Source organism: Protopterus annectens, chromosome 8.part1 (assembly GCF_019279795.1).
Source record: "Protopterus annectens isolate FY-2018-M chromosome 8.part1, PAN1.0, whole genome shotgun sequence".
Classification (NCBI taxonomy): Eukaryota; Metazoa; Chordata; order Ceratodontiformes; family Protopteridae; genus Protopterus; species Protopterus annectens.
In genome coordinates, this window is record NC_056742.1 from 487,500,294 (window position 1) to 487,521,746 (window position 21,453).

Sequence of the window (21,453 nt, forward strand, 5' to 3'; positions counted from 1 at the left end):
TGTATATTTTTGCATCAAAGTATTTTGGAAACATTTAACTACCCAGAAAATAGCAGTCCGACTACCGGAGTACATAAAAAACGCAAAGAAAAGGACAGCGAAAGGTAGTCTAGGTCCAAAACAGATGGCGAAGCTTCTCCTAAGCCAGTTGCCAGTTCACCGGTACTCAGGGAGGCACCTTCGCAGCCCCTGATACCAGCTACCTTTGAGTCGCAGGCCTCTACCGACACCCATGTGGAGTCCTGCATGCTGCAAGACACTCAAGGTATTGGACCGACGGATGTATCTTGGGTCCAGAGCCTCTGAGCAGGCACCAGCTTCTGAGGGTGTATTCAGACCTCAACATTTGTACATCAAACCGACAGCTGCAAAACCAAAGACAAAAGCAACTTCTAAAGCTTAAAAAAAAGATGCATGAGCCACGTGCACAGGCCTCAGTGCCTAAAAAAACAGATGAGCAAAATGGCTGAAGACCTTATTACCTTGATCAGGGGTACCCATCCCCCTTCAGATAAGAGGCCTAGGCAAGACACTGATTATGAATCTTCAGATCAGGTTTCTATTTCTTTTTATTCTTCTTCTGATCAGAAATTATCTTTACCTCCCTATGAGGATTCTGATGCTGAGGAGTCTATTCCATCTGCATCTCCTCCTGAGGATTATTCATTTGGAGAAACCTTGCATACTTTGAGGGAGCATTTTCACTGGGAGAGTCCAGACTTCAGAATCAAAAAAGAGGCTCACTCTGACTAGCCACGTTAGCTTGGGATATAGCTTCACAGCACAGTGTCACTCTACCAACATCATACAGTCCATGAGATCAAAGTTGTGTGACAAACGAGCTGAGCAGGACCAGGGCAGACCTTCATGAATGGAAACTAGATCAGATGGATCAAATGTTGAAACCCCCTTCCCCCCCACCCCGGAGGTGTTCCTTAAGTGGACCCTGTTGCCTCCTCTTTTGAACACTCTACTGGCAAGATTCTGTTCCAGAGCTCTATGTAAGAAGGTCTGGAAGACAAATGCATAGTCTTTGGACAGGGATGTTCCTGTATGCTTTTCCACCAATATCCAGGGCACTTTGAAAATTCAGATGGAATACACCCAAGATTACTGTGGTGACTCCCTTCTGGTGTAGGTAAATGTGGTTCTCCTTTCAGAAATGGCCAGAGCCAATTACTACAAACTTCCTCACAGACTCTTATCTATTTGCACAAGAACAGGGGTGTTTGCACTCAACATCAGTCATTTTCAGTTGACTGGCTGAATGATTGGGTTTTAATTCCACATAGGCACATGTTTACTGAGGATGTGCAGCAAGTATTAATGGAGGCAAAAAAGCCTGCTTCTAGACAATCGTATATTAGCAAATGGAAAAGGTTTCCCAGTTGGTGCCAACAGCATAACCAGTACCCATTCAGGGCTAGCTGTTCTCTGATTTTACAGTATTTGTGAGATTTACTAGCCTATGGGCTTTCTTATTCCACTACCAATGTTCATTTGTGGGCCGTCTCAACATGTTTGCCCATGAATTCTTGTTTCAAGGCAGTCTTGTGTCAAAATGTTCTTAAAAGGGATTTTGCATAAGAGGCTGCCATGTAAACCAATGGCTCCTCTTTGGGATTTTAATTTTGTGTTTACTTCTAACACTTGCTCCATTTGAGCGAGGTAATCTGGCTAACTTGAGATTCTTAACATGGAAAGCGGTTTTACTGATTGCTTTGATGTCTGCAAGAGGGGCATCTGCGTTGCAAGCTCTTGTGGTGAGTCAACCCTACCTCATTTTCCATAGGGACAGTGTTACTCTGAGAGCTAATCCTTTTATGCCTAAAGGGTTGTTCAAGGTTGCTTTGAGTAACATTATCCATCTCCCGGATGTCCTTCATGGATGCATCTGCAGTCATAACAACTGGGTTGTCCTGTCGTCAGGCAGCCCTTCAGTCGGCCGGATTCCAAAGTCCGGGTCCGGCTTAGCTGATGTCGCACTTCACCCGACGTCATCTCTGTTGGTCTTCGGGTATAAAGGCATCAGCCGACGCCATTTTCCCCAGTCTTTCTTGCCGCGTGGCGCCCGAAGCAGAAGCTGTTCGCAAGTGCCGGTCGGTCGGATCCAGAGATTACTTCTACCGAATACTACTTCGAAGACTTCTAAAGCTAAGTACCCCGTTGGGGACTCTTTCTTGCCTCAGCCGATGTCAGAAAAAGTTAATAACGGTTTAACCTGTGGGAAACAAATACCTCATAAGGATTTCCACTCTTACTGTCTGCCTTGTTTAGGCCCAGCCCACGACGTAGCAGCCTGTTCGGCCTGTGCTTCTTTCAACCGACGAACGCTTAGGCGTCGGTCGGAGTTTGCTGAACAGTTTTTCGGTTCTGATTTTGCGTATATTATGCCGTCGGATCTTCCGACTACCCAAACTGCTAAAAAACGCAAAGATAAAGACCGACACTCGCGGTCCGTGGTTTCGGCCGAAACCATGGTTAAGCAAACCGCGAGTGTCTCGGTTTTGGCCGAAACCAAGAAAACTGATCAAAATACAGCAGAATCTATCACTACCACTGAGGCCCCTGCTACTTCTCTTGAATCGGCCTCAGAAATTTTATCCACTACGGTGGTTGCCACTGACTTATCAGACACCATTCCCTTGGATGTGTCTACCCCAGCACGTGGTGCTGCTAGGCCTCCAGCAGCCATGTCCATTAAGGCCTTTGCCAGGGCCAAAGCAGCCAAAACTACTAGAACAGTGCCTGCTAAACCCCCTACAACCCGGCCCTCTTCTAGTTCACAAATGCTTACTCTGGCAGAAGATTTAATTTCATTAATTAGGGGATCTCAATCTCACCCAGACAGGGCCTCTCAGCCCCCAGAGAAGAGACCTAGGGCAGAGCCCCCCGAGCCTGTGTCCTCTGATTCTGCTGATGAATCCGACATAACACACCAGCCAGAGGCTCCTTTCTCCAATTTTGAAGACTCGGATGCTGAAGAATCCATTCCAGCTGCCTCCCCACCAGAAGAATTTTCCTTTGGGGAAACCTTACATGCCATGCGAGAGCAGTTCCAATGGCAGCAGCAGGATTTCTCAGATTCCAGACAGATTTTACAGGGTACCAGACACTCATCACCACCTTTACAAGGCCCCACTTGCAGACCCCGAAACTATATCCCAGGGTCCCAAGGCAGTAGCCGCGACCACAGCTAAAAACCCTATTCCTTCTGAAAGGGAAGCCAGGTCTTTAGACAGATGGGGCAAAAAGGTTTACACTTCAGCTACTCTCTCAGCTAGAGCTTTAAACTGTCAGTTTCACATGATACAATACCAAGAGTTTATGCTTGATCAGTTAACAAAAAAGCTATCCTCTGATGAATCAATTGATAAGAAATATGTATTAGAAATGGTAAATAACATACAACAGGTTAGTAACCATTCCTTAAAATGTGGCTATGATGCACTGGAGGCTTCATTTAGATCAGCCATGACTGGCACAGTGATAAGAAGGCATGCATGGCTAAAGGAACAAGCTTTACCGGATCATGTTAAAGCTAAGTTATTAGAAGCTCCTATGGATAAGACCAGCTTGTTTGGTACACCTGCCCAGCAGGTAATGAAGAAAATGGAAGAAAAGGCAAAATCTGTTCAAACGGTTAAAGATTTCTTGCAGGTCCAACCCCCAAGGTTTAGCAGGAACTGGCCTGCCAAAAATTTGTCCTTTCCTGACTCCACAAGATCCCAAAGGGGCAGGAATAGACGTTCCAGAGGCAGAAACCAATCCAGAGGAGGTGCCTACAGAGGACGACAGTGGCAAGGTAACAACAGAGGCACAGATACAACCACTGCCACTACAACAACACAGCCACAGTGACTTAACTCTAAATCCGCCTACCAGGGAACAAATAGCAGCTCCATTAGGCGGCAAATTAACCTTATTTTCAAAGAACTGGCACTATATCACAAAAGACAAGTGGATTTTACAAACCATAGATCAAGGTTACCGGTTCCACTTCCACACTTTACCAGTCAAAAGAGGAATGCCAAATCTACCTCCAAATCAAAAACAGAGGCTCTACAACAGATAATGCAGTTAGCAAACATGAGAGCTGTGGAAAGAGTGCCAACAACAGAACAAGGAAAGGGATTCTACTCAAGACTATTCCTAGTTCCAAGAAAGGAAAAAGTTGGAGACCTATTCTCGACCTGTCCACCTTAAATACATACATCATTGTCCCAAAATTCAAAATGCTGACCCTACAGCAACTTCTTCCCATGCTGGGCAAGGAGTGTTGGCTGGTAACTCTAGATCTCAAGGAGGCATACCTGCACGTCCCCATTCGACCAATCTGCAGAAGATACCTCAGATTTCTTGCAGGATCAGAGCATTATCAATTCTCAGCATTACCCTTTGGCTTATCTACTGCGCCCAGAGTATTCACAAAATGCCTGGCATCAGTAATCGCCCACTGCAGACTACAGGGAATTCAAATTTACCCATACCTGGACGACTGCCTGCTACAAAGGGACAACAAAAGCAAGCTGACAACAGATTTACAAAGGGTCATTTACTTGCTACAAGCACTGGGATACACAGTCAATTTACAAAAATCAAGGCTGATCCCATCCCAGACAAGGACATTCTTGGGCACGGAATTGGACACAGTAAAACAAATGGCTTTCCTAACTGCAGAAAAACAAAGAACTCCCTCTTTACTTTTTGGCACTAACAAAACAGAACAAGTTAACAGCAAGAAAAGTACTGCAGGCCTTGGGCTTCATGGCATCATGCATAATCTTGGTTCCACTTGCCAGACTACATATGAGAAAACTACAGTGGTACCTAAAGAATTTATGGTCCCAACACAGGCACAGCCTAGAAACAGAAATTCCACTAATTCCATGCTTAAAACAGGAGTTCCTATGGTGGGCTCAAGCATGCCAGTCAAACCCAGGGCTACCCTTTCGCAGATGTCAAGCAAGCCAGACCATCACAACAGACTCTTCAGACCTAGGATGGGGGGCCCACATGCTGGACAAATGCGTGCAAGGATTGTGGACGCAGGATCAACTTCACCTGCACATCAACCTAAAAGAAATGCTGGCAGTAAAACTGGCAATCCAAAACTTCAGACCATTTCTCAGAGGGCCAGTTGATAAGGACAGACAACACCACAGTCATGTGGTACATCAACAAACAGGGAGGCACTCATTCATACCCCTATGCAGAATGACTTTGGAGCTGTGGAACCTGGCACTCAGCTACAACATCCAGTTACAGGCAATATTTGTACCGGGAAAAGAAAATACTCTAGCAGACATATTAAGCAGAACCACATCGGATGCCCACGAATGGATGCTACACCGGACATCTTCAAGACCATCTCAAAGAAATGGGGAATGCCTCAGATAGATCTATTTGCTTCCCTCTCAATCACCAGCTCAAAAAGTTCTGCACAAGGACATTCCACCCACTAGCATGGAAAGTGGATTCGCTCTCCTTCAGCTGGAAAGGCCTAACAGCATATGCATTCCCACCTCTTCCCTTGATACACAAGGTATTACTAAAAATCAAGGAAGAGCGTCCAAGGATAATCCTAATAGCTCCAAACTGGCCAAGACAACACTGGTACCCACTGCTGAGGAGCATGTCTCAGAACAATATGTGGCCAATACCCTGATGCCTTTGATGTTAACTCAGAACAACTACAGCATCATGCATCCAAACCTAAAACGTTGCAACTGACTGCATGGAACATCACATAGCAGCAGCTAATCCAGAACTTTCCCAAAGAGTTAAAGACATTATTCTTGAAGCCCGCAGACCTTCAACAAGAAGGAACTATGCAGGAAAATGGAAAAGGTTTGTCATTTGGAGTACTGAAAGAGGAAAAGATGTGTCAAACATAGATATGCCTAACATTCTGGAGTATCTGGCAGAACTTCTACATTCAGGCCTGTCCTACTCCTCCATCAAGATACATGCATCAGCTATATCAGCAGAATACAGCTTTGATCCACCTGTTTTTTCACACCCATTACTCACAGTTCCTCAGAGGAATCAAGAATGTAAAACCTCCAAGGAAACCACCATTACCAGCTTGGGACTTGAACTTTGTGCTAGAAAAGTTGACACTATCACCCTTTGAGCCAGCAGCAACAGCAGACCTACAGCATCTATCGTGGAAAACAGCCTTCCTACTGGCAATAACCTCAGCCAGGAGGGTTTCTGAACTCCAGGCCCTAATGGCAATACAACCCTTCCTAATCTTCCATCAAGATAGTGTCCATGAGGACTAATCCTACATTTATGCCTAAGGTAGTATCCAGAGTGTCTTTAAACCAGGCAATCCACCTACCTACCTTCTTTCCCAACCCACAAAACAGAGGGGAAAGAATACTGCATACCTTGGATGTACATACACAGCTACGCTACTACCTGGACAGAACAAAAAGTAGCAGAAAAACTGATCAGCTTTTTGTAGCCTATGCAACAGGAAGGGAAGGAAAAGCTATTTCCAAACAGACAATCTCCAAATGGATAGGAAATTGCATACGATTCTGTTACTCCTTCCATGGAAAACCAATTCCACAGAACATAAGACCTCATTCTACAAGGGCAACAGCCACTACCACAGCCTTTTTACGAGGAGTGGCAACCAAAGACATTATTGAGGCGGCTACTTGGACCTCCATGCATACATTTGCCAAGCATTATAATTTGCCTCTATTCCAGATCCCGAGCAGGGTTTGCCACTGCTGTACTGCAAGGGATCCTAAACACACCATAATCTAGTTTCTTCCTCCTCCCCTAGTTGGCTATGGTATTCTACCCAGTTGTTATGACTGCAGATGCATCCATGAAGGACATAGTACAGTTTTGTACCTACCATAAATGTAGATGTCCGAACTGGATAGCATCTGCAGTCAGGATTACCCTCCCTCCTTCCCCTCTGTGGTACTCCTAGGGTGTTTACCCTCCTAATAGCTAGCTGGTGGGGGGAGTCTTTTATGGTGTATTTGTTGTATATATGTACATACATGCTTATTTTTGTGTTTACCACTATCTTTTTGGAAACATTGGCATTTATCCAAAATTTTTAGCCTACAAGAGGGCTACTGGCATCTGGGGCAAGAAACACTGAGGAAAATGGCGTCGGCTGATGCCTTTATACCCGAAGACCAACAGAGATGACGTCGGGTGAAGTGCGACATCAGCCAAAGCCGGACCCGGACTTTGGAATCCGGCCGACTGAAGGGCTGCCTGACGACAGGACAACCCAGTTGTTATGACTGCAGATGCTATCCAGTTCGGACATCTACATTTATGGTAGGTACAAAACTGTACTTTTTCTTTACTGTATGTAAAAGTGAGGGAGAAAGGACACTCCATACCTTGGGTTTGCGCAGACAACTGTGGTATGGTCTTGACTGAACTAAATCTTCAGATCTTATCAGTTCAGTTCTTTTTGTGAAGGTAAGAAGGGGCAACTTGTGTCAAAACAGACCATTTCCAAATGGTGGTCTAAGGCTATTACCTTTTGTTACACTTGCCATAACAAATGTATTCCAGACAGGGTCAAGGTCCTCTACCCAGGGCCTTGGCTTCATCTATGGCTTGTTGGAAATGGTTGGATTCCAGAAATATTCTAGAAGTTACTATGTGGTCCTCTGTACATTGAGTGTTTTTCCTTCTCTAGATCCAGATCAACCTTTGTTAGGACAATTCTCCAGAGATTCCTGAACTCTTCTCCTTCCACCTCCCAAATGTAATTAGTATGCTAATGCTACTGCAGCAGTGATCATTGTGATGAACATGGTATAGCTGTGTATGTTAAACTTTCCCATAACAACTGTTCGAATGGTCACTGCTGCAGTAGCCAGTTCCTCTCTCTCTCCCTTTGTATCCCTAAATAGTTTATCTGAAGTTTTCATTTGCTCTTCAACCTGTGGGACACTGATCTGGGACGGATCCAACTCTGCTGGATTTTCCAGCATCTGATCCGAGCTCTATGCTACTCTACTACCCACCCATAATGCCCCTGTCTCCCCCTCAGATCTTGTTTGCCACACATCGCTAGCATCGTGGTCCATTGCTCCATGTTTCTGGTGAGTAAGTTTTTGATGCATTTCCTGCCTTTGTTTGTTTTTGCTGTTTCTTTTAGCTCTTTCACTCTCTTGATCAGCCCTACCCTTGTGCTCAAGTGTCTGTCTGTCTGCTTGTTCTTTTAAAAAAAAAAAAATCTGTTCCCTTTCTCAGTCTCTCTCTTTAGGGGTGTGTGTGGGTCCTTTCCATTCACATGGCTGAGACCCCAAAGCCAGGGTTTTGGAAGTGCATAGAGTGTAGCCATAAGCTTCTTCCTTCTGATGGTCACACTGTGTGTGGTCTGCTTAGGAATCCCACATTTGGATACCTCCTGTTTGATCTGTGCGGGGTTCAACCCCCCAAGCACTGATCGACAGGAGGAGTAAGCTGATCCTAAAGGGTCTCCTTCCATGGAGGCCCCTGCTTCTACTTCGGCTTCTTCCTCCACCCCAGTCTCCAGGGCTCAAACTCCTGCCAAGAGGACCGGGAAAAGGGCGAAGCACAGAGAGACCGGGATAGGCCCAGGAAGCAGTCCTCCAACCACACTTCCTTGGTTGAGCCTCTGGTAAAGTCTCACCCAGCTCCCCTCAGTTCTGTTCCCCCTGCTTCTCCCCAGAGCTAGAGGTTTCTTGGGGCCAATCCCCTTTGTCAGCTTCCCCCTGGTGCCTCTCCAAGCCATTTGCTGTGGTTTCCTCCACCCAGTCCACCTGCAGCCTTTCCGAAGCCTAGGATAGACAGGATGATGTAGAAATTCATCCTGGCCCAGATTCAGATGGGAGTCTTAACCTGCCCCCTCCCCTCTGGGGCTGGGGGCATGCAGTCTGCCTTTTTTCCCCAATAGCTCCTTCTCCGATCCGATTTCTGGCGTAGGGGTCCTTGGATCAGAGGTGCCTCAGGGTCTACGCCAATAGTAACTGGTACCTCGATGCCAACCATTGTCCTGAGCAGGTCTGCTCCAACCAGCTTGGAGCCATCTGGCTGTCTGAGCCACAGCCTCAGTGCTGGATCCGAAGGGGTGGTATCTGCTCAGATCTTTTAGGAGGAGAGCAGCTGACATGGAGTCTCAGCGCCTGGAGGCTCTGGTCCAGCTCCTCCATTGATCCAGAGTGTTATGGGACCCAGTGTTGGTCCCAGCTTCCGGGATTCATTCCCCTTCTGCTTTTGACATGGTGGAGAGCGTTATCTCTGCTCCTTTGAGACACTTGATGCTCTTGTCCTGAGACTCCATCCTGGCTCCCTCTTTGTCTGGCCCAGATTCCACCCTCCTGCCCTCTGAAGCAGCCTGTTGCACCTCTGCCCCAGATAATTTCCCACAAGGGAACAGCCTGAAGTTTGAGTCCTTCCCAGAGATCTCCCCTGAGGAGGTTCCTCAGAAACGCACGTGTAAAAGGAGATACTTGGACTCCCCGCCGGAATGTCTCATGGATGAAACTGACTTAGAGGGAGGGGAGGGCTCCCCCTCTGTCCCCTTCACCAGTGTAGGGGGTGGTCTGCCCAAAAACCCAACCCTGATGAGTTGATTTTTCTGGAGGCATTTGACACAGGACCCTCTATCTCCTGGGTGTACCCTCCCGCAGATCCTCTTGTGGATTTGATTACATCTCTTTCATGGAAGGAACCCAACACGGTACAGCCTATTCCCAAATGCCCTGATATTTTAAGTGCTCCATCAGACAAAATGCATTGGTCTAAGGGATCCCAGGTTGATGCCATGATGGTGGCGGCAGCCACCAAGAAGGAGCTCTCTTAGGAGAGTGACCTGGTCCATCCTCTAGACAGAGTCTATGGCCATGGACCATTTTGGGAAGCTGGTTTACACTTCAGCAATGTTCTCTTTACATGCGCTGAACTATATGGCACACGTGATCAGACTTCAGCGAGACCTGGTCAAGGAGGTCAATGAGTCTGCCCCAGGGTCCACGTCAGAGGAGAAGGTGTTTTCCTCCCAAATGACCACCCTCACCTCCATTTCTAACACCTTTATGTGGCTCCTGTCCCATGCTACCAAAGATGCTGCTAGAGCAACCAGTGCAGGTGTTGCCATCAGGCGTCATGCTTGGCTCAGACTTTGTGCTTTGTCAGAGCCCTTCAAGACATCTTTTAGGAATGCCCCGTATAATGGTTCCCAGTCTTTGAGACCGTACAAGACACGTTGGTCAAGAAAGAGAAGGCCGGGAAGACCTTGTCTGCCATCAGAATCCACTTCTCAGCCCCTCAGTGGTCCTTTTCCAGAAATTAGCAAGGGGTGAAGATGTGGTTCCGGAAGTCTTGGGGTTATTCCCAAGACGCTCAGGAATCTCCTTCACCCAGAGGCAGAGGGGGATTTGACAGACGCCGCCCTCCCTGCAGAGGGGGTCCGAGGAACCAAGGGTCTTGGGATTCCTTCCCAGACAGGCCTGTGCAGCAGCCCTCAAGGGTTGCCCAGCTGCTCGTGTCTGGAGGCAGTCAGGGGACACCTCTCGCTACACCCAACAGCCTGGACGTCAGACTTATCGGGTGTTGCAAATCGTATCCAGAGGATATTCAATCCCCTTCACTCAAAAGCCACTTCCTCCCAAATACCACCTGGATGCTCCACCTGTGCAAAGGGAGGATGCAGCAGTGGAAATTTCCAAGTGGCTCAAAGTCATCCAGCCCCCCCCCCCCCAGACCAGTCCGAGTTAGGCATCTATTCCAGGTTCTTTAGTGCCAAAGAAAACGGGAGACTTGAGACCCATCCTGTATCTTTCAACCCTAATCCTGCCAGTTGCCAGGATGAAATTCCGGATGATCACACTCCAGTCTATCCTGCCCTTCCTACAGGAGAATGACTGGATGTGCTTGGTGGACCTCCAGGATGCATACTATCACATCAGAATGGACAGATGTTCTCTGAGGTTGCTCCACTTCCGGCTGGGGTCCAATCAGTTCAGAGTGCTACCCTTTGGTCTCACCACAGCCCCCAGGGTGTTCACCAAAGTTGATGGCAGTGGTAGCGGCTCACCTGCGGCTGCGTGGTTTCCATGTCTTCCCCTACCTGGACGATTGGCTCCTTTTTATTCTCCAGGCATAGACTGACAAGCCAGGGATCTCCTTCTCCAGACCGCCCACCAGTTGGGCATCACCATAAATCTTAAGACCCTGTTGGATCCGGTTCCAATTCTTGATTTTATTGGATGTCTGTTAGAAATACCTTGGTCTGAATGGTGTCTAACTCCGGACAAACTTCAGTCACTCAAACATGTTTTGTGCATTCTTCAACCCCAGTCTCCCCCGGCAGAAACTGTTAAATGGGCATTGGGGTCCATGGTGGCTTGGTTGCACATGAGGGTGCTCCAATGGACTTTAGATGTCCAGTGGTCATTACTAGATCTGCCGTTCTCCCATCCTGTTAATTTGTCTCGAGCCTGCAGGGATTCTCTTTGGTGAATTCAGTCCCTGGACCTTCATCAGGGTCACCAGTTCATACTACCTACCCAAATGACCACAGTGACTACTGACGTCTCCCTACTCTGGTGGGGGGACATTGCTTGGGAAGGACAGTCCAGGGCATGCGGTCTTCCCTGAAGATCCAACTGCATATCAATGTTTTGGAGATGATGGTGGTGCTACTGGCATTACAAGCTCTTCATGCCCATCTTCCCCTAGGGGCGATTACCATCCAGGCAGACAAGTCTGTAGTCTGGTACATCAACAAACAGGGGGGAACCAGGTCTTATCCCCTTTGCATGAAGCCATGAGATTGTGGGAGTGGTCAATCACCGGCCGTTTTCTGGTGGCAATGCACATTCCTGGGAGGTCCAACATTCTGGTGGACAGACTCAGCAGGTCTATCCTGATGCTTTGAGTGGCCTCTAAATCCTTTAGTAGCAAGACAGATCTTTCTAAAGTGGGATCAGCCTTGCTGTGATGTCTTTGCCTCTCCTTCCAACATGAAGTGCAGCGAGTATTTTACTCTGGACCCCCCCCCCCCCCCACTGGGGCAGTCCCCCAGAGAGACTCTGAATCATGCTTGGCCCTCCTGTCTTGTGTATGCTTATCCTCCACTTCCTGTGATTCCAAAGTTCATTCAGAAAGCTCGATGGCTGGGGAGCTCAGTTATCCTTATTGACCCCCTTCTGGCCTCGCCAAGTATGGTTCCCCTCTCTGTGGTCTCATGTGATGTCTTCCCTGGATGTTGGATCCAGTTCCAGATCTAATTTCACATCCCTCAGGGATTCCACACCCAGATCTGGCCAGTCTGAAGCTCACAGCTTGGCTGCTCCAGTTCCTATGATAGCTAGGACGCCCGGGCTCTCTTCTCTAGTAAAGAACGTTTTGGTAGCAGCTCATTAATCTCCCACTAGGAAGGTTTATTCTAGTAAGTGGAAACTATTTTTCAATTTCTACGCCTCATTGTGACTTGGATCCTTTCACTGCTCCAGTTCCTGCCATCTTGGAGTTTCTGGCAAATATTTGTCAACAGGGTACCAGCTTTTCTATGGTTAAGGTTCAGCTGGCAGTGCTCTCTCTAACTTCCATGTAGAAAATAATTTGGCTTCCCTGGCTTCAAAGCTTTGTAAAGCCTTTTTGAAAGGTACCTTTTTACTTAGGCCTTCAATCGGGGATCTAACGCCGCCTTGGGATCTTACTCTAGTCCAAGTTTTGGTTTCTTCCCCCTTTGAACCCACAGTTACAGTGGCTCTGCAGTTTGTCTTGGAAGACAGCTTTTCTGATTGCCATTGCTTCAGCCAAAAGAGTGTCTGAGCTCTAAGCCTTATCGGTTAAGCCTCCTTATATGGTGTTCCATAAAGACAGGATGTCCTTGCACACTAATCCTTCTTTTCTTCCAAAATTGGCTTTGGAATCTAACATCAATCAGGATGTTCTTCGTGTTTCACTGTTGCAGTCATTACATTTAGGTAATCTGCTGGCAGATTGCCCTCCGTCATCCTGATTAACAGTCTTGGGTCCTGTGTTGGTTGCTGTCCCTTCTTCCATGACATCAGGGGTATAAAACATGCAGCCGACGCCATTTTCATCGGTCTTTCTTGCCGCAGGGTGCCCGAAGCAGATGTTCGTGTTACCCTGCTGCAGTCATCACACTTGGGTTATCCTGTCGTCAGGCTGTCCCGCAGTCTGCCAGAATTCCAAAGTCTTGGACCGGCGTCGGTTGCTGTCGCTTCCCCCCTGACGTCAGTGCGCCAGGGGTATATGTAATGCATCTGACGCCATCTTCTTCAGTCTTTCTTGCTGCGTGGTGCCCAAAGCAGAAGCAGTTCGCAAGTGCCGGTCGGCCGACTCCTGAGATTTCGAACTCGAATTTCAGACCGAAGTCTTCAATAAAGCTAAGTACCCTGTTGGGGAAACTTTTCTTGCCTCAGACCGATGTCAGAAAAAGTTAACAAATGTATTTCTTGTGGGAAGCAAATACCTCATAAGGATTTTCATTCTTACTGCATACCTTGCCTAGGCCCAGACCACAACGTCACTAGTCGTTTTTGTGCTAAGTTTAATAAGCGTGCTATAAAAAGACGCTTTGATTTCACACGACACTACTTTGGTAGAAAATTTAGCTACACTATGCCGTCGGAGCAACCGACTACCAGTATGCGCAAAAAACAGAAGGATAAGGACAGGCAGCCTAGACCCAAGCCAGACTCCGAGGCCTCGGCTGGTCCGGTCTCCGGTTCACCAGTCTTCAGTGAGGCTCCGACGCAGCCCCTGACTACCACAGATCTGGAACCAGAGACCGCTTCGGAACTTTTGGCGGAAAGTACCAGGCCGACGCAGCCATTTTGTTCAGCCCCTACCGACGACACTGCTGAAAGATGGTGCTGCAGAAACACCTTCGGTTTCTGAAGGCGTCTTCAGACAGACTACACTCCCCATTAACACGCATCCTAAGACGAAGACTCCTATTAAACCTCAAAAGACTGTACTTCAGTCCCCTGTTCAAGGCCCCATGCCTAAGAAACAGATGCTCAAAATGGCTGAAGATTTGATCCCTTTAATCAGGGGTTCCCAACCCCATCCTGACAAAAGGCCTAGACAAGAGGAAGATTATGCATCCTCTGAACAAGTGTCCATTTCCTCAGGCTCCTCAGAGGACCAAGATTACTCCTTCTCCCCTTATGAAGATTCTGATGCTGAGGATTCCATTCCCTCAGCTTCTCCCCCTGAAGACTACTCCTTTGGGGAAACTTTACACACTATGAGGGAACATTTTCACTGGGAAGGTCAGGACTACTCTGACTCAAAGAAAAGGCTCAGAGTTTATTTTACTCCCCCAGCACAGACCACTTGCCATCCCCCCAGTTTTAGACATTGTGGATGATGTTTACTTAGAATCCAGTTTGAACCCAGACTCTCTGCCTCCTGCTCCGGCCAAACCTGACATACTATAGAGTGCCTGATTCCCACAAATTTCTTTACAAAAGTCCTGTTGCTGTTGCTGATCCAGAGACCATCTCCCAGGGTCACAAAGGGGCTAAGGCTTCTGTGGCTAAAAATCCTGTACCCTCTGAAAGGGACTCCAGAGCACTAGACAGGTGGGGGAAAAAGGTTTACACCTCAGCCACTCCTAGCTATGAGGGCACTAAATTGCCAGTTTCACATGCTAAAATATCAGCAATTTCTAATGTTTCAGTTAAAACAAAAAATGAGCACACTCCCTCAACAGTCTGAATTGAAAGAAATGCAGGATCTGTTGCATGCAACTGAACAGGTGGGCAAACATACTTTACAATGTGGGTTTGATTCTTTGGAGGCTTCCTGCAGAGCAGCTGTCACTGGAACAGTGAATACACTTGAACATCTACATTTATGGTAAGTGTGCACAACTGTACTTTTATGAGTCTCCCTGTTTTCTTCTTGAACTTGCAGAATAAGGGAGTGTATAAATTGCACCTGCTGGATGCTCCTAGGGAATTAGGTTTTTATTTGCACAAAAAAATTCCTTTCGCAAGTCTGATCAACTTTGTTTCCTACTCTAGCCCCTACTTGGGGAAACCCATATCGAAGGTGACCATTGCTTGTTGGATCTCTCCATGCATACCTCTGGCATATGCAACCAAAGAACCATCTCTACCAGGTCACGTCAAGGTGCATTCTGCTAGGTCTATGGCTACTTCAGCTGCCTTTTGGTCTAGTGTCTCTCTGGATGACATTTGCTCTGTGGCTACTTGGGCATCTTTACACACGTTCATGTCTCACTAAGTTGGATCTACAAATAATATAAATATCTCCTGTCCAGAGTCAGGGCGTTGTTTGGCTCTGCCGTACTCTGGAATATCCTTTCATGAGGACCTCCCAGGGTTTTTGGTAGCTGGGGACTCTGTCCTACAAGTTGAAGAGCAAATGAAAACAACTTCAGATAAAGCTGTGTACTAACTAAAATGTTTAGTTTGAGTTCTTGCTTTTCATTTGTCTTCAACCATCCCTCCCTCCCCTTGCCTTATGTGGGCTGTGTAGTTGACTGGATGGAAGAGACATAGCCCTTACTTTGTCAAAACTTTCTTTCCTGTGGTGCTCTCTGTGTATTTCTGCCAAGGTGTAAGACCTTTGGTTTGGTCGGGTTGCTGCTTTTGGAAGCAAACTAGATCTGAGGGGAGGAGGGAGATGGGCTGTGTGCTTAGGAGCGAAACTTGGAGCTCAGATCCAATGCTGGAAAATGTGATGAGTATGATCCATCCCATATCAGTGTCTCACAGGTTGAAGACAAATGAAAAGCAACAACTCAGATGGAATGTTATTTTTTTGCCCCATCATAGTTCTTTCTGGGCTCAGCTTCATTCTCTGCTGGCAGGAAAGCTCTGAAGAGATTTGCTTCCAAAGTTGTGTTTTAGTTAACTCAGCTGGAGTTGCTGGACAGTTTGGGTACATGGAAGGTGGCAGGATATAATGCATATAGCTAAGGCTAGTGCACCAGTGATCATTTGAACATCTACTGTAAAAGTCTGTTCAGCTTGCACAACTGTACTGTGTTTTTGGAGCAGAACTAACAAGTCCTTCATTAAATGTTCAGAGGTATGAAATGTGAGATGTCATTCAAAATAAGCTTTAGTCATACATGTCCTGTTTTTACAGCGCCCTGACAATGAAGATAAAAGTGTGACCGGAGAGCAGAAGAGCAGTCCTCCACGCACTTCTTCAGGCAAGAAGCAGCTTCCATCTATTCCCAAAAATGCTGTGCCTGTAACGAAGCCCATTTCTCCAACACAGTCTGCACAGTCTACAAACGGCACTCATGCTTCCTATGGACCATTTTATTTGGAGTACTCCCTACTTGCAGAATTGTAAGTTACTATTGTCATTGTCTTCTTCTTTTATAGCTCCTGAAACTGGGTCAAAGCCTGTGCCTTTACTGGTGGGTGAGGGCCACCTGACTTTTCTTGGCATGCCTAGTTTGTGTTCAGCTTGTCTGCTAATGGTGTTACCAATGGAAACTGTGCTTTTGAACTGTAAAAGAATGAGAAGTGTACTTTGATTTTTTTTATTAGAATTTAATCTTAAATTTGTCGCCTGTTTTTGTCTATTTAAAGTTCATAGCTGTTTAGTTTGGTCATAGACCTTAGGTGGTCTATTTTAGACCTTGCCTTATCTTCTCCTTTGACTAATAGGAGACCTGATCCTCAACTTCCAGCAACCAGATAGGCAAGACAGGCTTGTGTAGATTAACTTAGGAGGATGTTTAATAGTTTTGTTTTTTCAATGCTGGTAATAAATTGCCTTAAGTGTATGGGAAGGTACAAAGGGTTTGTTCAGGTGCAAACATGAAGTACTACACTTTGCCAGAGGGGGCAGGGAGTTAGTCAACAGGGACAATTCAGTTTGCTTCAGCACCAGTGTGTTAACATGCATATAGGTTCATAGGTAGGTACTAGGCTACTTGCCCAAAGGCATTTATAAGCCTAGCCAGAATGTGTTGGCTTTTGCCACTCCCTTAGATTAGTTCCCTGTGCCTCTGTCCAGCAGAGCCACTGAAGTGATCCCTGGGGTAAACTTTGTTTCCCATCCACTGGTCAAGGTTTCTCTTGAGTTAGTGAGGAGCTCTGCCTAATGTAGATTGGGATCTTGTTCCAAAGCATGGGAAGTCTCTGGGACAGGAATCTATCCATCCACGTCCTATTTATTGTTGTGGTGAGGTTTAGATTCCTAGAGCGTGTGGCTCTAGGGGGTATGGTTTTCTTTAGGTGGAGCATGTCTATCAGTTCTGGGTTGGACATGGCCTTGTATGTCAGGCAGAGATCACCTCTGAGTAGGCGGTATGCAACAGAGTACAGCTGGAGTTTCTTCAGTCGAGCTGCATAGGGCATCTGAGGCCAGTGATCCTCTTGGTGAGGTATTTCTGTGGTCTTTCCAGCTGTTGCAGGTGTCTTCTAAGGTACATCCTAAATGGGGCGTTGTACTCTGATGGGTCTGAGTGATGAGTAGAGTGGCACAATGACCTCTCTTTATCTGGATGCGAACCCTTTTGTGATTAGGTGGGCCACATAGAAGGATTTTCTAGCCACTTTGGCAATGTGATTATCAAAGGAGAGATTACAATCTACTTGAGTCCCCAGATCCCTTGTTACGTCTCCCATATTTAGGGGACTACACCTATGTGGTAGTTTGTGGGTACTTTGTTTTTTCCAAAGGTGATGACTATGCACTTTTTGGCATTTAGCTTGAGGCCATGATTTTGCCACCAGGTATCCGTTTCTGAGAGACCCTTTTGGAGGATGTCTGTGTCAGCTGGAGAGTCAGTACCTGTACCTCTGAGAAGTATATGCCGAACAGGAGGGGTCCTAGGACTGAGCCCTGGTGAATGCCACTTGTAATCGGTTTAGAGTCGGACCTATCTCCCGCAACTCTCACCATGTGGGTTCTGTCCTTGAGCCAGTTGGCAACCCATCTTGTGACATTGGGGTTTATGTTTAGGCTGGTGAGCTTGTCTATAATACCAGAATGGGGAATGGTGTCCAAGGCCTTTGCGAGGTCTAGGTAGGCTGCGTACCACCTTTCCCTCATGTGTAGTCTTGGTAACTGTCTCAAAGAAGTCCACCAGGTTTAGGAGGCATGATCTGCCCTTAACAAAGCCAAACTGCGTAGGTTCCAGTGTTTGGAAGTTCCCAGTGTCTCTGTTAATGAGTTCTATGATGATGCGCTCCATAGCCTTGCAGACCAAGCTAGTCAGGCTTATAGGACGAATGTTCCCGGGGTCTGTTGTGGCTCCACCTTTGTGGAGCAGAATAACCATTGCTGTGCGCCACTCTATGGGTACGTAGCCTGTGGAGAGGCCGAGTTTGAACAGTGTGTTTAGGTGAGGGGTTAGTTTGTCTTTGAGCTTGTGTAGGACTCAGCCTGGGACACTGTCTAGTCCCATTGATGCTGTGTTTTTGGCTTTGGAGAGGGCTGTTTTAACCTGAGTGTCTGTGATTTCACAGGCTCTACGTTTTTCTGGTATGGTTAATGGGCACCTTTTGGGGGTGAGAGGGGTGTGAAGTTTGTACTGAACCTGTCTGCCAGGATGTTGGCAATATCGGTTGGCTCAGTGTATTCTGTGCCATTCTGCACTAACTCTGAGCAGGTCTGAGCATTGCCACTTAGATTCTTGACGTAGATAAAGAATGCCTTGTGGTCATCTTTGGAGTCCTTGTCAATTTTTCTTTCGAAGCTAGCCTTGGATGATTTTATGAGGGATCTTAGTTTCTTGCTGATACTGATCAGGGATATCTTCCCTTCTTGGGATTTTACTCTCTTCTGTATTAGTTTCCCCCTCCTGTTGTATAGCTTGTTTATTGCAGGGGTCCACCAGACTGGTTTCCTTTTCTTGGAGGAGTGAGTCTTGGTTTTGCTTGGGATAGCACAATCCATACATTCCTGTCGATTCCTGTAGAATGCATTAGTAAAGGATTTTGCAGCTTGGACAGCGTTATCCTTTAGCATGTGCGCTTTGAAACTTTCCACCTCGGTCTTAAGTAACGTGAAGTTTGCTTTTGAAAAGTTTTTCACAGTGGTTTCCTTGAACGGGGGTGGGGGTGGGGGCGGAATGTGGATATCCAGAGTCATTGTTTATGGTCAGATCTAACCAGCGAGGGGTTGACATCCAATGTGGAACACCGGTCACCCATGTTGGTGATGACCAGGTCCAATATGTTGTCACCTCTGGTGGGAGTGTTGATCAGTTGATCCAGGGTGCTTGAGTATATAAATTCTGGGAAATGTTGGGCAAGGGAGTTGGTACACGAGTAGTTCTCCCAGCTAATGTTTGGGTAATTGAAATCACTCAATATTAGGGTGTTTGGTAGGACCTTGGTTTCCCAGTGTTTCCAGAAATGCAGAATGGGGGTCCTGGGACATTGTGGGTGATCTGTAACAAGCTACAGTTAGAATTGCAGTTTTGCACATCGTTAGTTGCACGTGGATGATCTCTAAAGCATCATGCTGTGCCACTAACCTGGAGTTGTGGCTATTCTTGATGAATATGGATACGCTCCCGCCTTTTGTATTTCGGTCCGGGTTCTGTGGCCGAAATGTATGGTATGAGTTGTAGCCTGGTAGTGCTGGGGTGCTCTCTGAAGCCTTAAACCAGGTTTCTGTTACTGCACATGTATCAATTTTCTCCATAGTGAGGAGTGCCTCAAGTGCATGCATTTTGAGGTTTAGACTTCTGGCATTGAGTAACATTACCCTCACTTTTTTGTTACTTTCGCTATTTACAGCGGTGGGTTTGTCTTTTGAGCCTTGCCTAAAAAAGGCACTATGGGGGTGTGGCAAGAGCCTTGGCCAGGATTCGAAAGCCTAAGGGTGACAGGTGCAAGCAGTCTCTAGCGAAGCAGCATGCCTTGTCGAGCATGCCATCCCAGGTGGACAGACACTGGATCCCCTTTGACACCAGAAATGTAGCCAATTTTTGAAATTGATTATTTATACCATGGTATCATTCTTGATGAGGGCAGGATGCTGCTCTGGGTCAGGGTCATACCAGCCTGGGCTTACATGATCAGAGAGCTCTTCCATGTCTCTCTTCATGTAGTCCAGGGAGGTACGGCTCAGGTCATTCACACCAACATGGACAATGACAGTCATATTTGTACTTGTTCTGGAGTGACCCGAGTGCTTGTGTTGTTGGCGGATCCTGGCACCCAACAGGCAGCTAACAGTAACCTTCTCCTTGTTCAGCCTAGTGAGTGGGACGTCAGTGTGGCTGACTATAGAGTCACCTATTACTAGTGTGTTGGGTATGTTATTTTGCCTTAAGGGCTGTGATTGCGTGGCACAAAACCAATGTGTTTCATGGTTTGTGTTGGGGGGGGGTGGTGGAGGTTGCTTGGATGTCTGCTTTGGAGTTCTCTGTTGCTTTTGCAGATTTTTATTTAGAGCCTCCGAGTATGTTTTCGTGTATTTGTGTGTTTTTTGCCGGTGCTGGTTTAATGGGTCTGTGAGACTGGTGATGTGATGCAAGTATTTCCCTTCTCTTGACTGATCCAGTCTTGGGTTGAGAGAGCTTAACCTCCAGTTTGGCTGTATAATTGCATCTCTCGCATGTGTTAGTGTTTGCTGGTAGGAGGAGAGGGTTGTCTGTGTACCTGAGGCAGTTGTAACATTGCCTCAAAATGCCCAGATTCACCAGTTTGACTGGAGAGTACACCTGAAACTGCCCTTTGGACATGCCTGGATAGGTACAGTGAACTGTTTTACTGATTGGCTGGTAAGGCTGAATAGTGAGCCTTTTCCTTCTGTACACAGTATAGGGTGGTCTAGTGCTAGGATTTATAAGTGCTTGCTATGAGTTTTGAACAAGTGCCCACTGAGAAATGAATGGTTTGAGTGCTTAAGTTGAAAGTTTGTCTAGTTCCAAGGGAAAAATTGAAGAGGAGACTTTGTGGAGCCGCTAATAGTTATACCCTAGTTAACCGGTGCTGCCCGACACTCAAAACTGGAAAAATGCATTTTTTATAGCAGGGAAATGAAAGAGAAATTAGCCCAAAATGGCCAATAAACTACTAATTTCTGGGCTGATGCCAGTCCTCTAAGGACAGATAGGCTGCTCAAAGCTCCCCTCTCTCACAAGTGACCAGAGAAACTTCCTTCTATCCAAGTAAGGTATGGGCAAACAGAGACTTGTAACACAGCCCTGAATTCAGCACTAACCTGAAAACTGGACTATACTAGCTTAGAAAGGCGGAAAACCAGTATTGTTTTTTTTTCAGAAAATAAAGCAGATAATTTAAAAAAAAATTTAAATGCACAGAAAAGGATACTTATTGTTATACATCTCCGATCAAAGTTGTAGTCATTGCCCCAGTAATAAAGTAGGAAGAAACACAAATACAGTAAAAGCAGATGAAAAGTGCAGTTTTTTTGTTTGTTAGGATGTTCATCGTGCATACAGCTGCAGTCATAACAGATGGGTTCTCCTGCAGTCAGGCGGTC

General features: G+C 46.6%; 1 protein-coding gene across 1 annotated transcript in view; it reads left to right on the forward strand.

The window, feature by feature from the left end:
- LOC122810159 (AKT interacting protein) overlaps nt 1-21,453 on the forward strand; it is a 379,674-nt gene that overhangs the window by 200,566 nt on the left and 157,655 nt on the right. Inside the window, exon 3 of the mRNA XM_044081634.1 lies at nt 16,120-16,328. Coding sequence (XP_043937569.1) covers nt 16,120-16,328 — 209 coding nt within the window. The remainder of the gene's footprint in view (nt 1-16,119; nt 16,329-21,453) is intronic.